This window comes from Panthera leo, chromosome B1, assembly GCF_018350215.1.
Source record: "Panthera leo isolate Ple1 chromosome B1, P.leo_Ple1_pat1.1, whole genome shotgun sequence".
Classification (NCBI taxonomy): domain Eukaryota; kingdom Metazoa; phylum Chordata; class Mammalia; order Carnivora; family Felidae; genus Panthera; species Panthera leo.
The window spans coordinates 201,217,123-201,229,147 of record NC_056682.1 but is presented as its reverse complement, the minus strand read 5'-3'; the positions used below and the strand labels follow the sequence as shown (position 1 = coordinate 201,229,147).

The following is a 12,025-nucleotide window of genomic DNA, read 5'->3' as shown; positions in this document are numbered from 1 at the left end:
GGGCCGAGGGAGGACGCACTGGAGGCCGGTCTTCTGTCTGCACAGCCTGCCTGACCGTGCCCACACGTGGTTTCCTGGGCGTGAGGGCGGCTTGGTTTTGCTTCTGTTTCCGGCACATTGGCCAAAGCTGTGCTTTTAAGTATAACTAAGCTTCGACTTTCGACCCCAGAAAAGGTGAGAAATCCCCCGTTTCATGCGATGTGCGCAGGTGCGCAGTGAACAAGCCCCGTTAGTCCAGCAGGAGTCGGGCGTGCACGTCGGCCAGCGCTGCCCCCGGGGGCGTGGGGGATGGAGCGCGGCCGCCCCGCTCGGCCCCCGGCCCCGCGCCCACACACGCCCCCTCCCTGCACCTCCCGGCGGCCCCTCGCGTGCGTCTGACTCCCGGGTGGGACGGCCATTCTCCCCGCCGTGCCGGTCCCCACACTGCAGGCGGCCTGCGTCCCCGGGGCGCAGCCCTGCCTCCTGGCCCCGGCCACCGTGACCTGTGCCTTTCTCTCGCCACACTTAGGAATGGGAGCTGAAGAACGGGACGTAGAGCACGGCAGGACGCCCCACCCGCGTGGCCGCGGCACAGGACGCGAGGGTTTGTGACCGAGCTCCGACGCCAGCGCCCACGCCCGCCCGCGCGCACTCTCGCTACTGTTCACGTCCCCCTTAAAGAGACTTCCTGGTAACACTTTGGCTTCCGCCTCCACTTGCCAAAGAGCAGAGAGGACGGGAAGGAGCCCCGTGGCGAACGGGGAGCTGCACCCCTTTCCCGGGTTCCGGGAGCGCCGGGCCCTCGCGGGTGAGCGCGGCCGGCGTGGGCAGGGGCACCGCCCTACCCGTCTGCCCAGAGGCCGGGGTCTCCGCGTCCCTCCCCACGCGCCCGTCCCCCTCGTCACTGGAGGCGGGCACGTGACGCATCTGTGCTGTGAAGCATCTTTCCCCTTTTACCGTCTTTTTTCTGGACAAAGGCTTTCGTCACCGTGACGTGAAAAGCTGCCATTCTTTTTAAACTTTAAAAAGATTCTCCTTTTATCATGTGTTGCACTTAGCTCTAAGGGTTCTTCAGAGGTTCTGTACCATATTTTATTAATTATTTGTACTGCTTTTGAAAGGCAGCGGAGTGTCTCTGCTGCTCACCAATGTGTGTCCTTGTCCCCTTCCCCGCTGTCCCCGACCCTGCCTGCCACTCAGAGCCCGCAGGTGCCTCGCGGGATTCCAGTGAAACCTCCACTTACAGACGGGCCAGTCCCGTGAGAGAAGCAGGTTCTGGAAGCCGCCCGGCCACAGAACCAGAGCATCCTCGTGCGGGACGAGAGCACGGCCCTGCCTCCCGCACGCAGACCCGGAGCGCCGGGGCACTGGGCTGCTCCCAGGCCCGCGGGCCGGGGTCGGGTCCCTGCACCCGTGTGGCGTTTCTAAGAGCCAGGTAATCTGCTGTGTCTCCAGAGGGACCCTCTCAGGAATCCTCAGTAATGGGGGGTGCAGCTACCGACGGAATAAAAGTCGGTCACCCCAGGACCCCTCTGCAGACAGATTCGGGGGCACGCGTCACACACGCGCGGAGGTCGTTTCCTGCACCATGTGGAGCCGCGGCGGAGCAAGGCTTCCGTCCGCCGCGGGTTCCCCACCAAATACGGGAACCGCAGACAAGAAGCCGTCTCCCCTGCTTTTCCCCCAGGCGCCCGCGTAGCCTGTCCTGGGCTCCGCCACGGCTCCCACCGCCCTTTCTTCTTAGGGGTCCTGAGGCTGCCTGTGACCTTAGCGAGACAGTTCACAGCAGGGAGTGTGAGCTGTGGAGGTGGGCCGAGCGGAGACACAGCTGTCGCCTGGCCTGTCCCTCAGGGCCCCCGTCACCCGTTAGCAGGTGGAGACACATCTCCCCAGCACCCAGCCCATTCGACCCCCTGGGACATCGAGGGGGAATGCCCCCAAGACCTCAGGGCCCATCTTCCCAGCACTGCTGTCGTCCGTGTGGGAAGCTGGACCGCCTTGCCTTCCTTCTGTGAAACTGATTTTCTGTAAAAGCAAAAAGTGTGATCCACCGTAGATTTTTGCTGCCTTCCGGTCCAGTAAAATTTCTCAGCGTAAGGCGCTGGGGCCTCTCTGCTTGACAGCCGACTTTGCCCGAGACAGCTGCCCGGTTAGGGCCATCAGGAGGGAAAGTGTGCAGCCTGTGCGCCCGACCGTGGACAGCACAGCCGGGGAGACCCCAGGCGGTGCTAACCCTCATCCCCATGAGTTTGCCCAAGGACACAGCCCATTGGACCCAGAGCCTGGACTAGGACTCGGACCCTGGTCCTCACGCTCCTGACGAACAAAACTGGTGTCTAAAACGCCAGGTTTTAAATTCGCTTTCACAGCCACGAACCCTTTAAAGGGGCCAACAGGCTCAGGCGGGTCCTGCGTCCCGCGGAGCCACCTGTGGGGGTCGCGCGGAGAGCAAGTCTGCTGACATTGGGCTCCTTTGCTGTGCGTTCCCCTCGATGTCTTTAGATTTGGTCAGAAAGTTAGGTGAAGGGATTTGCTTCAAATTAAGTTATTTATTTGTATATGTTCAATAAATAGAGTTTTTAATTTATGTCTGTATATATTAGACACACATTAGCCATCTTGTCAGAATCCTGACAGTGATGTCGTTTTACCACCTTCCCCAAGTGCCCCAGGGCTCGGGCCCTGCCCGGCGAGGTGACGTGTGCAGCGGGCTGAGGGTCCCTCGCTGCGTGGGTGCCGGTCACGTCCCACTGGAGACATCACCCGAGCCGTAACAGACGGTCCTGTTCATGGAGTGATGGCCAGACCATGACGGGGCCCTGACCCAAAGTGGGAGGCACGCGCTGGGCTCGCAGATGGGAGCAGCTCTGAGGGTGACGGGCCACTTCCATTAGCACTTGAAGCCACACCGTCAGTCTCCAGGCGCTGCCTCTCGTCACATGTCATCCACCTTCAAAATCCCCTCCCGCCTCCTGTGTTGTAATGTTTGAAAGTCACCCACCAGCCTTTTGCACAGAAGCAGATGGTCACCTCAGTGTGGGCACAGGTGGGCAGAAAATGGTCACCTGGTGTGGGCATAGGTGGGAAGGTCACTTTTCCTTTGTTCAGAGTCCGTAGAGGGTTGGGCAAGGCCCTGCAAGCTGGCCACACCCTTGCCGGGCGTCTGGAAGGTTCCACCACAGGGTAACCAGTGTGGGTCTGGGGAGCGGTCCAGATGGCCGTGGAGCTTTCTGGAGTCTTCTCTGGGTGACCTTTCACGCCGTGGTGTGAACCTGTCGTCCCCCCCCCCCCCCCCCCCCCCGCCATCCCATTCATCCGCACACCTCTGTGTTGCCAAGCCTGATCTCCCCCGCATGCGTTTCAACAAACTACCCGAATGGTTTGCGGATTTACCTTTTGTCAAGTCTGTTTGGAGCGGTCTGTGCCCTCAGGCCTGAAGGCCGCGCCCAGGAAGGAGACTCAGACTTGTTCACTCACAGCCACAGTCTGGAACCTGTGTGCAGCTTTGCAAGGGGATCAACCTGGGGGCAGCATGGGTGTTTCGGGCAAGACCCATTTGTCTGTGGTCACATCTTTTCTGTCCAGAAGGGAATGGCGACCGTCCCCGCGTGCCCTCTGGCTGGAAGCCTCATCTTGGCCACACACCGGGCCGTGCACTCGGTCTGCTGGCCGAGGCGTGTGACAGGACCTGCCGAGGGGCGAGGCGGCATCGCTCCCATGGCCCACTGTGGCTGCCCTCTTTTTTTTTTTTTTCTAAGATAATTTTTTAATGGGAAAAATTTTAAGTCTGTCGTGTCGTTTTAAAGAGAGCAATCACTCTTTGTTCCTGTTGTCATTGCTGGCTGCTTGCTGTCCCCGTGGAGGGCCGGGTTGATACTGTGAAGACGTGACGGGGAACGGCACCGCGTGCCCAGAGGCGGGCTCAGCCTCTCCCGCGAGCGCCCCCAGGCGGCGTGTCCGGGGCGAAGGCAGGTGGCTGCACCCCAGGGGTCGCCGGGCTCCCTCGATTCTGCCGCCCCATCTTTTGTGAACCAGTTCCAGCTGCGATCTTCCAGAAAAAGTCCCCTTTCCGGCAGCGGGCACGTGTCCCCAGGCGTTCCGAGCTGTCGCCATGGAAGGTATTTTCAACATGGGATCGTCAGATCGTGACTCTTAGGGACCAAAGGTGTTTTTAATGAAATTATCTTTGTATTTGATTTCTAGTGAGAAGGGAAGCAGTGACTTTAATTTTCACACCAACTTTTGCATCATATTTAGCATTAATTGACCACGGCTATAAGTTGTAAAATGTTTTCATATTAAGATTGTAATTATTTCCTACTGTATTTTTTAAAAAAAAAAACTAAAGTCATATTTAAAATTCTCTTTGAAAAAAACAAACTAGAAGCGTCAAAGATTTTTTTTTTAATTAAATATGTCACCGGTGCCCATTTTAAATGATTGTAAATAGATTTTCACTGTATTTCTCAATGTATTTAATTCATGAAGTCAGAACTTTTATCGGTGGAAACTGCCAATGGAGATACCAGTTTTCAGGCCGTTTGCTCCATATTGTAGTAAATCACTTGAATTTTCTGCTTTACTAACTGATTTTTCTACTGTTTTACACGGTGTAGCGCACGGACTGGCGCCCTCCGGCGTGCCTCATTTGTGTGTTATCAATAAAGCGGTACGCGTCCAGCCAGCCTCCGGGTCTCGCTCACTCGGTTTGCAGAGCAGCCAGGAATGGGGCGAGTTGCGGGCAGTCTCCTTGGGGGGTGGGGGGGGGAGAAGGAGCAGGGGAGGAGCAGGTGGGGGCTGTGCTTTGTTTCCATCCGCAAGGACCCTCTTTCATGAAAGAGCCTGAGCTGTTGTGTTTTTAAGTGGTTCGTAGTCTACAGACCCGAACTGAAGAAACCCTTGTGCACCTGCTGAGTGCCGGGCTCCGGGCCAGGTTACGGATCGGACGTGTCTTGCTCTCGGGGGCTCGCTCACGTCCACAGTCGGCCGGGACGTCCCCGGCGAGTGCAGGGCCGCGTGGAGACGTCCGGCATCTCCAGGAAAGGTGTGGCGGCCTTCGAGACGGTGGGGAGGGTGTGCAGGAGGGTGGGTACTTGAGCCAGGCCGTGGTGTTTAAATAGGAGTTCGGCAAGGAGCGAGGCAAGGGAAGGACGTCGCCGTCGGAGGCAGCGGCAGGAGCGGAGGGTGGAGAGTGAGAACAGGGGCCGCTCAGGCCAAGGCCGGGCTGTGAGGACACGGGAAGGCGGGGGTGGCGAGGGGGGTCGGTGGAAGGTGAGTCTAGACCAGCGGCTGGAGAGACCGGAGGGCCCCCCCGCGTCCTGTGGAGAAGAGGGAGCTGTGGGGCACGCCCGGGGCTCCGCGCGTGGGTGGGATGGCCCCATGTCTGTTTGGAGGAAGGAAGACGGCCGCCGGCCGGGACCTGAATGAGAGTGACAGCCCGAGGCCGGCTCGCAGCGGTGCAGAGAGGCAGGGATGCCCCCCGCGGGTGCACGCGCCCAGTCTGAGCCGCAGATGGAGCGAACCAAGCCCCGCCCCCGCCAGGTGGCCGGCTCCTGCCCCCAGAGCTCTCCTTGACCTGGTCCTGCCTTGGGAAGGGCTGGCACGGGCAGGAGACGGCCCCAGCTGCGGGGCTGGCCGGTCGTTGGACAAGACGACCCTGGGGTCCGAGGAGCCGCCCCTGGCGAGGTGAGGGGGGCCCCGCAGGGTGGAAGTCCCGCTCGACAAGCAGGGGGGCCGGGTCTGACCCCGGGTCGGCGAGAGCTGGAGTCGTTGCACGAGTACCTATGTGGGACCCAGGGACGTCCGGGTGACCCGAGTGCCCGCCCAGACCCACCTTCCAGGGTGCCCCTCGCCCCGCATTGTCTCTCTGTGGTGTGGGGTGGGGCTGGGCCCGTCACAGATGGCGAAAGGGCCTTTCGTTCCATCCGCCTTAGGTGGAGGGGGGGTCTCGGCATGGCCGTAACCCCGTGTAACCCCACTCAGGAGCCGGGACAGAGCTTTCCCTGCCCCAACGAGAGCTGTCCCCCCCCCCCCACCCCAGGCAGTCTGTCCCCCGGGGAGATTTGGTAAGTCTGTGTTGACTGAGGCTCTTTCTCAGGTCTCGAACACAGGTCACGCCCCGCTGGGTTGACGAAGGAACAGGAAGTGCCTCTTTAATTTCTTTTAAAGCTCAGCCAGAAGACCCCAGAGACGACTCAGGATACTCATCATGTGCGTTATAACTTGGGGCGGGGGGCAGGCGACACAAAGCCTCACCAGCGTAAATCGGGAGCCCAGCTCCTTAAGGGGAAGCAGGGAAGACGTTAGCTGGTGTCTGGGATCCAGAAATTTCATGACGGGAACTTCATCGATCTTCTGATGAGTGGCTGTCTTTTCGTACAAAGGGACCAACTGGTCGAGAAGGGGGGTGAGAGACACAGGAGGGGTGCCCACCCAGTGCGAGGGGTCAGGTGCGCTCACCTCTTGACCTGGGGGGGCTGGTGCCAGCCGGCCCTGACCTCCGAGAGGGCTGGTCTGTCCTCGAGCTGCGCACGGGGGTGGGGGCGCACGGAGCTGAGGGCTGCCTGCTTCCTTCCCGGGGGGCGGCCGGCCTCACCCCTGGACGCACAGACTGCCCTCCCGGGACCAGCCAGTTCCTGGTGATGGTGAAGGGCTCGCCCGTGAGCACGCTCTCACGTGCAGACCAAGCATTCTGGAGCCCAGCCCCCAACCGCCTCCCGTGTGGGGCCCCTACGCTCTGGGCCACCACCCTCTTCCCTGGTCCCCGCAGGACCTCTGCGGCCCAGAGCCTGGTGAAATCATTCCGAGTCGCCAATCCCAGGCCTGTCTGTGCCGGCCCACCTGCTCCTTCCCATGAACCCGGTTCTCCGGTCCCTCTGCCTCCTGACCGGCCCCGGTGCTGCCCCACGTGGCCCTGCCGGTCGGCGGTCTCTGGTTTGAATTCTGCCTCGTTCTCTTCTTTCTTGGTGTCTGAAGTGCCATCTGGCTTGTCTCTGAGGGGGCCCCTCTCTCTGCCTCGCTCGTCGGCGGGTGGACATTAGAGGGCCGACTGGTAGCCGCGGCCGCAAAGTACTCGGGCCCGATGCTCCGAGCCCGACGCCGCTGCGCTTCTCCTGGGGCCGGACGGAGCAGAGCAGCGGTGGGAGGGCCCGACGCCCCGGGTGGCGGTGCCTCATCCTTCCCGAGTCCCTCCAGCCACGGGAGAAGCACCTCATCGGGCCTGACATTCGGGCCCCGACCAGTTTTGTTGAACAGACTCTCCTGAGCACCTGGTCAGGCCGTCCTGGGCGCTGGGAGCACAGAAATGGGTTCGACCCGCTTCCACCCTGGGTCACAGCAGGCAGTGGCCGGCGGGGAGGGGGAGCAGTCCGACAGCCACGTCCTGCGCCCAAGACTGTTCTGGACACAGGGCGGGCGGGGGACGCGGACGCACCGTGAGGGTTCCCGCTCCCGCGGGGCTGAGCTTCCCGAGCGCGGCTTGGGCAACGATAAAAAACAAACAAACACTCAGCCTCGAAAAGCTCCAGCATTCGGGCCGAGGGAAGCCAGGCCGCAGGCCGTAAGGCAGGAACGAGGGGCCGTCGCGGGAGAGGGCAGGGCGGAGGCTGGGGGAGCGCAGACCACGCGGGGCCCTCAAGCCCAGGGGAGGTGGGGCAGCTCGGTGCTTTCGGCTGCGGGTCAGGGGGGACACAGTCCAGCTTTGGTGACTGGGTCCCCGAGCAGGAGGTGGGGCAGTCAGCACCCCGTCCCCGTCAAGGAGCCCAAGCCTGTGTGCAGGCACAGCCGCGCCCGTGGAAGAGAAGGCCCGGTCCTCCCCACAAGTGCCCCAGGGGTGACGTCTCTGAGCTGTGGCCGTTGCGGCCACCGTGGGGTCCACCCTGTGCAGACAGAGCAAGGCTCCCCTGAAGAGGGGCTCAGGGAGGAGGCAAATGCTGAATGGAGGAAAGGGGGTGCTGCTGGGTTGGGGGGCTGGGCTGGGGGCGTGCAGGGGGGCGGGGGCAACCAGCAGAGGCTGCTTCCGACGGAGAGGAGTTTCCCGGTGGGGCTGGAAGGCCCTGGAGGGTTCCAGGCAGGGAAGGGAAGTGTTTCAAGGCTCTGACGACTACACCAGGCAGAACTGGCCACGGGAGGTGGCAGAGGCCACAGGGAGGCCAGCCGGATGCACGCACGACCACGCCTTGTCCCCCAGCCCCTCCCCGCCGGCAGGCCCCTCAGGTGGGCGTCCCCACATTGCAGGGTCGGCCCGTCTTCTCGGGGAGGCTGAGGGTCCCCACGACTGCCGTGTGTAAGCTTCGTGCTGCGATGGGAGTAAAGTCATGGGAACTGGATGCGGCTGGATGCCAGGCTGGGGGTCCTGGGGCACTGGAGGGGGCATTTCAGGGGCCCCGGGGGCCAGGGTGGGGCGTGTCAGGGGTTCTGGGGCGCCCGGGCGGGGGGTGTCAGGGGTCCCAATACGCCGGGGCGGGGGGGTGTCAGGGGTCCCGGGGGGCCAGGGCAGGGGGGGCTGTCAGGGGGGCCAGGGGATTTCAGGGGTCCTGGGGGGGCTGGGGGTGGCAGGGGCACCAGGGGGTGTCAGGGGTCCAGGGACACCTGGGCGGGGGTTGTCAGGGGTCCCAGGGGGCTGGGGGTTGTCAGTGGTCCTGGGGGTCCCGGGGGTGTCAGGGGCACCAGGAGGTATCAGGGGTCCCGGGGGGCCAGGGCAGGGAGGGTGTCGGGGGTCCCAGGGGGCTGGGGGGGGGTATCAGGGGTCCCAGGGGGCTGGGGGGATGTCAGGGGTCCTGGGGGGGGCCGGGGGTGTCAGGGGCACCAGGTGGTGTCAGGGGTCCAGGGACACCTGGGCGGGGGTTGTCAGGGGTCCCGGGGGGCCGGGGCAGGGGGAGTTGTCAGGGGTCCCAGGGGGCTGGGGGGGTGTCAGGGGTCCTGGGGGGGGCCGGGGGTGTCAGGGGTCCCAGGGGGCTGGGGGGCGTGTCAGGGGTCCCAGGGGGCCGGGGCAGGGGGAGTTGTCAGGGGTCCCAGGGGGCTGGGGGGGTGTCAGGGGTCATGGGGGGGCCCGGGGGTGTCAGGGGCACCAGGGGGTGTCAGAGGTCCAGGGACACCTGGGCGGGGGTTGTCAGGTGTCCGGGGGGCCCCGGGGTTTCAGGGGCACCAGGGGTGTCAGGGGTCCAGGGACACCTGGCGGGGGTTGTCAGGGGTCCCGGGGGATTGGGGGGGTGTCAGGGGTCCTGGGGGGCCTGGGGGTGTCAGGGGCACCAGGAGGTATCAGGGGTCCCGGGGGCCAGGGCAGGGAGGGTGTCAGGGGTCCCAGGGGGCTGGGTGGTGTGTCAGTGGTGCCAGGGGGCTGGGGGGATGTCAGGGGTCCTGGGGGGGCCGGGGGTGTCAGGGGCACCAGGGGGTGTCAGGGGTCCTAGGGGGCCGTGGGGCAGCAGTGCAGGGAGAGGAGGCAGCAGGAAGCAGCAGACCGGGCAGCCGGCCCCATCTTCCTTCCCCCACCTCCTCTGCCTACCCCGCCCACGTCTGTCAAGCCGTTCTAGACTCCATCTAGAATGTTCCACGGCGTGTCTCAACTACGCGCCTCCCGAGACACTGTCCTTCCCATTTCTGGCGGTGGGCACGGGACTCGCTGTCCCCAGTAGGACCTCTTCTCCCCACGGGAGCCTCGGCCTCCATATCCCACCACGCGTGAGGGCTCCTTGGGGAGCGACCATCGGCGCCCACGAAACGGTAGAAGGCGCCAGAGTGGCAGGGCCTCACCCCTTCCCGCCCGCCTTCTGAACCAGGACCCTGCTCCGTCGACCCTGCCCGTCGCGTCTGGCCTGCCCCACGTTCCCCCCCTTCCTCCCTTCATCTCAGAAGCGGCGCTCCCGGGGCGACCCGGGGACCCCTCTGTACCCAGGTGCCATACAGGTGTGTCTCCCCACCCCCCCGCCCCAGTGCCCAGGTGAGCTGCTGCCTCAAGCCACGTGCACGTGGCTCTCCTTTCGCGTCCCTCTGCGTGACCCCGACAGGATGAGCAAGAAAACCGGCAAAGCTGCGGCTCCTACGCCTGTCGTAAACGTGTCCCCGGGGCTGGGGGCTCTCTCGGGGCAGGCTCTGGGCCACCCGCTTCTGGACCTTAGCCACCTGGCGTGGGGCTTGGCCCGGAGAAGCCGTTCAGAAGCACGGGTGTGACAGCAGTGCCTCCGCCACCACGGCCAGCGGTGACAGTGACAGCCACACCCGTCCCGCACTTGCACCAGAGGGACGGGGCGAGGCCCGTCCTGCAGCCCCTGAAGCTTTGGCCCAGCTGAAACCACCTTCTCCGCCCGACAGACGCTCCTGGGCCCCCGAGGAATCATTCATTCTTATTTGCGCCTCTCATTCATTCTCCTGAGGAATCATTCATTCTATTTCGTGCCTCTCATTCATTCCCCCGAGGAATCATTCATTCAAGCCTCTCATTCATTCATGCCTCTCATTCATTCCCCTGAGGAATCATTCATTCTCATTCGTGCCTCTCATTCATTCTCCTGAGGAATCATTCATTCGCGCCTCTCATTCATTCCCCCGAGGAATCATTCATTCGCGCCTCTCATTCATTCCCCCCGAGGAATCATTCATTCGCGCCTCTCATTCATTCCCCTGAGGAATCATTCATTCGCGCCTCTCATTCATTCCCCCGAGGAATCATTCATTCGCGCCTCTCATTCATTCCCCCCGAGGAATCATTCATTCCTGCCTCTCATTCATTCCCCCCGAGGAATCATTCATTCGCGCCTCTCATTCATTCCCCCGAGGAATCATTCATTCGCGCCTCTCATTCATTCCCCCCGAGGAATCATTCATTCGCGCCTCTCATTCATTCCCCTGAGGAATCATTCATTCGCGCCTCTCATTCATTCCCCCGAGGAATCATTCATTCGCGCCTCTCATTCATTCCCCCCGAGGAATCATTCATTCCTGCCTCTCATTCATTCCCCCCGAGGAATCATTCATTCGCGCCTCTCATTCATTCCCCCCCCCCCCCCCCCCCGAGGAATCATTCATTCGCGCCTCTCATTCATTCCCCCCGAGGAATCATTCATTCGCGCCTCTCATTCATTCCCCCCGAGGAATCATTCATTCGCGCCTCTCATTCATTCCCCTGAGGAATCATTCATTCTTATTCACGCCTCTCATTCATTCCCCGTTTGGTGAGCACCCACCGCCTTGGGGCAGCGCAGACTCGCGAGGAGCAAGGCTCGGAGTCCCGGCCTCACTGCGGCCACCTGGTGCTGGGGACGCACGTCAAGCAGCCGCCCTGCTAGCACGCGTGCAATTAGAGACTGAAGCCGCGAAGAATGGTGCCGGCGCCTGGTCGTGGCGCACCGGGTCCGTGGGGCCGCGCTCGTGGGACACGCGGGGAGAAACCCGAGGCTAGTGAGACAGACGCGTGGGCGACTCCATCATCGCGAATGCTCCATCCACTGTCGACGCAGAACAGGGTGGTGGGTCCAGGGAACATTCCGGAAAAGCGGGTGGTGGCTGCGTTTTGCAAGTCAGGGCTGAGAATAGGGACTGTCTCCACTGAGCCCGGGTCCCCGAGTTCCATGGGGACCACGGGACCCCGGCTGCAGGGTCTGGATGCCAGCTGGCAGCTTCCAGAGCCACGCGGGCCTGGCCTGGGGGGTGAGAAGCACAGTTTCAGCGGTGACCGTGGTGGCCGAGCCCGCGGGGGTGTGCGCTGTGACTCCTCGGTCCCCGTGTCCCCAGGACTGAAGTGCGTGCGTGGACGGAACCAGACAAGTACACTCGCGACCGGGTGGTTAGGGTGACCCGGGGACTGAGTCACCGTGACAGTTAGGGCCCTCGCCACCTCCCAGACCCGCACGGGTGAACCGGTCACCGTTTCCGTCTCCGGGGTGGCCCGTCCACGCCACGGGCATCCCGCCGCGTCCCGCCGATAGAGGTGGCCGAGGAGAGAGCGCCAGGTTCTCCGGGACCCGTGGCAAGACACGCATGTGCCCAATCCCCAATTCCGTGTCCTGACGGATCCGTGTCGGCCGGGTCCTAACCCTCGCGTGAGAGATTC

General features: G+C 63.0%; 1 protein-coding gene across 7 annotated transcripts in view; it reads left to right on the top strand.

The window, feature by feature from the left end:
* The window catches only part of AFAP1 (actin filament associated protein 1), a 157,606-nt gene that overhangs the window by 141,521 nt on the left and 4,060 nt on the right, over positions 1-12,025 (top strand). For 6 of the 7 annotated variants that reach the window (XM_042936998.1, XM_042937000.1, XM_042936999.1 and 3 more), the window contains one exon: positions 509-3,258. The exons of the other annotated variant lie outside the window; for it this stretch is intronic. In XM_042936998.1, coding sequence (XP_042792932.1) covers positions 509-535 — 27 coding nt within the window. In that variant the 3' untranslated portion in view covers positions 536-3,258. Of the gene's footprint in view, positions 1-508; positions 3,259-12,025 lie in introns of those variants that run through there. 7 annotated transcript variants of the gene reach the window in all.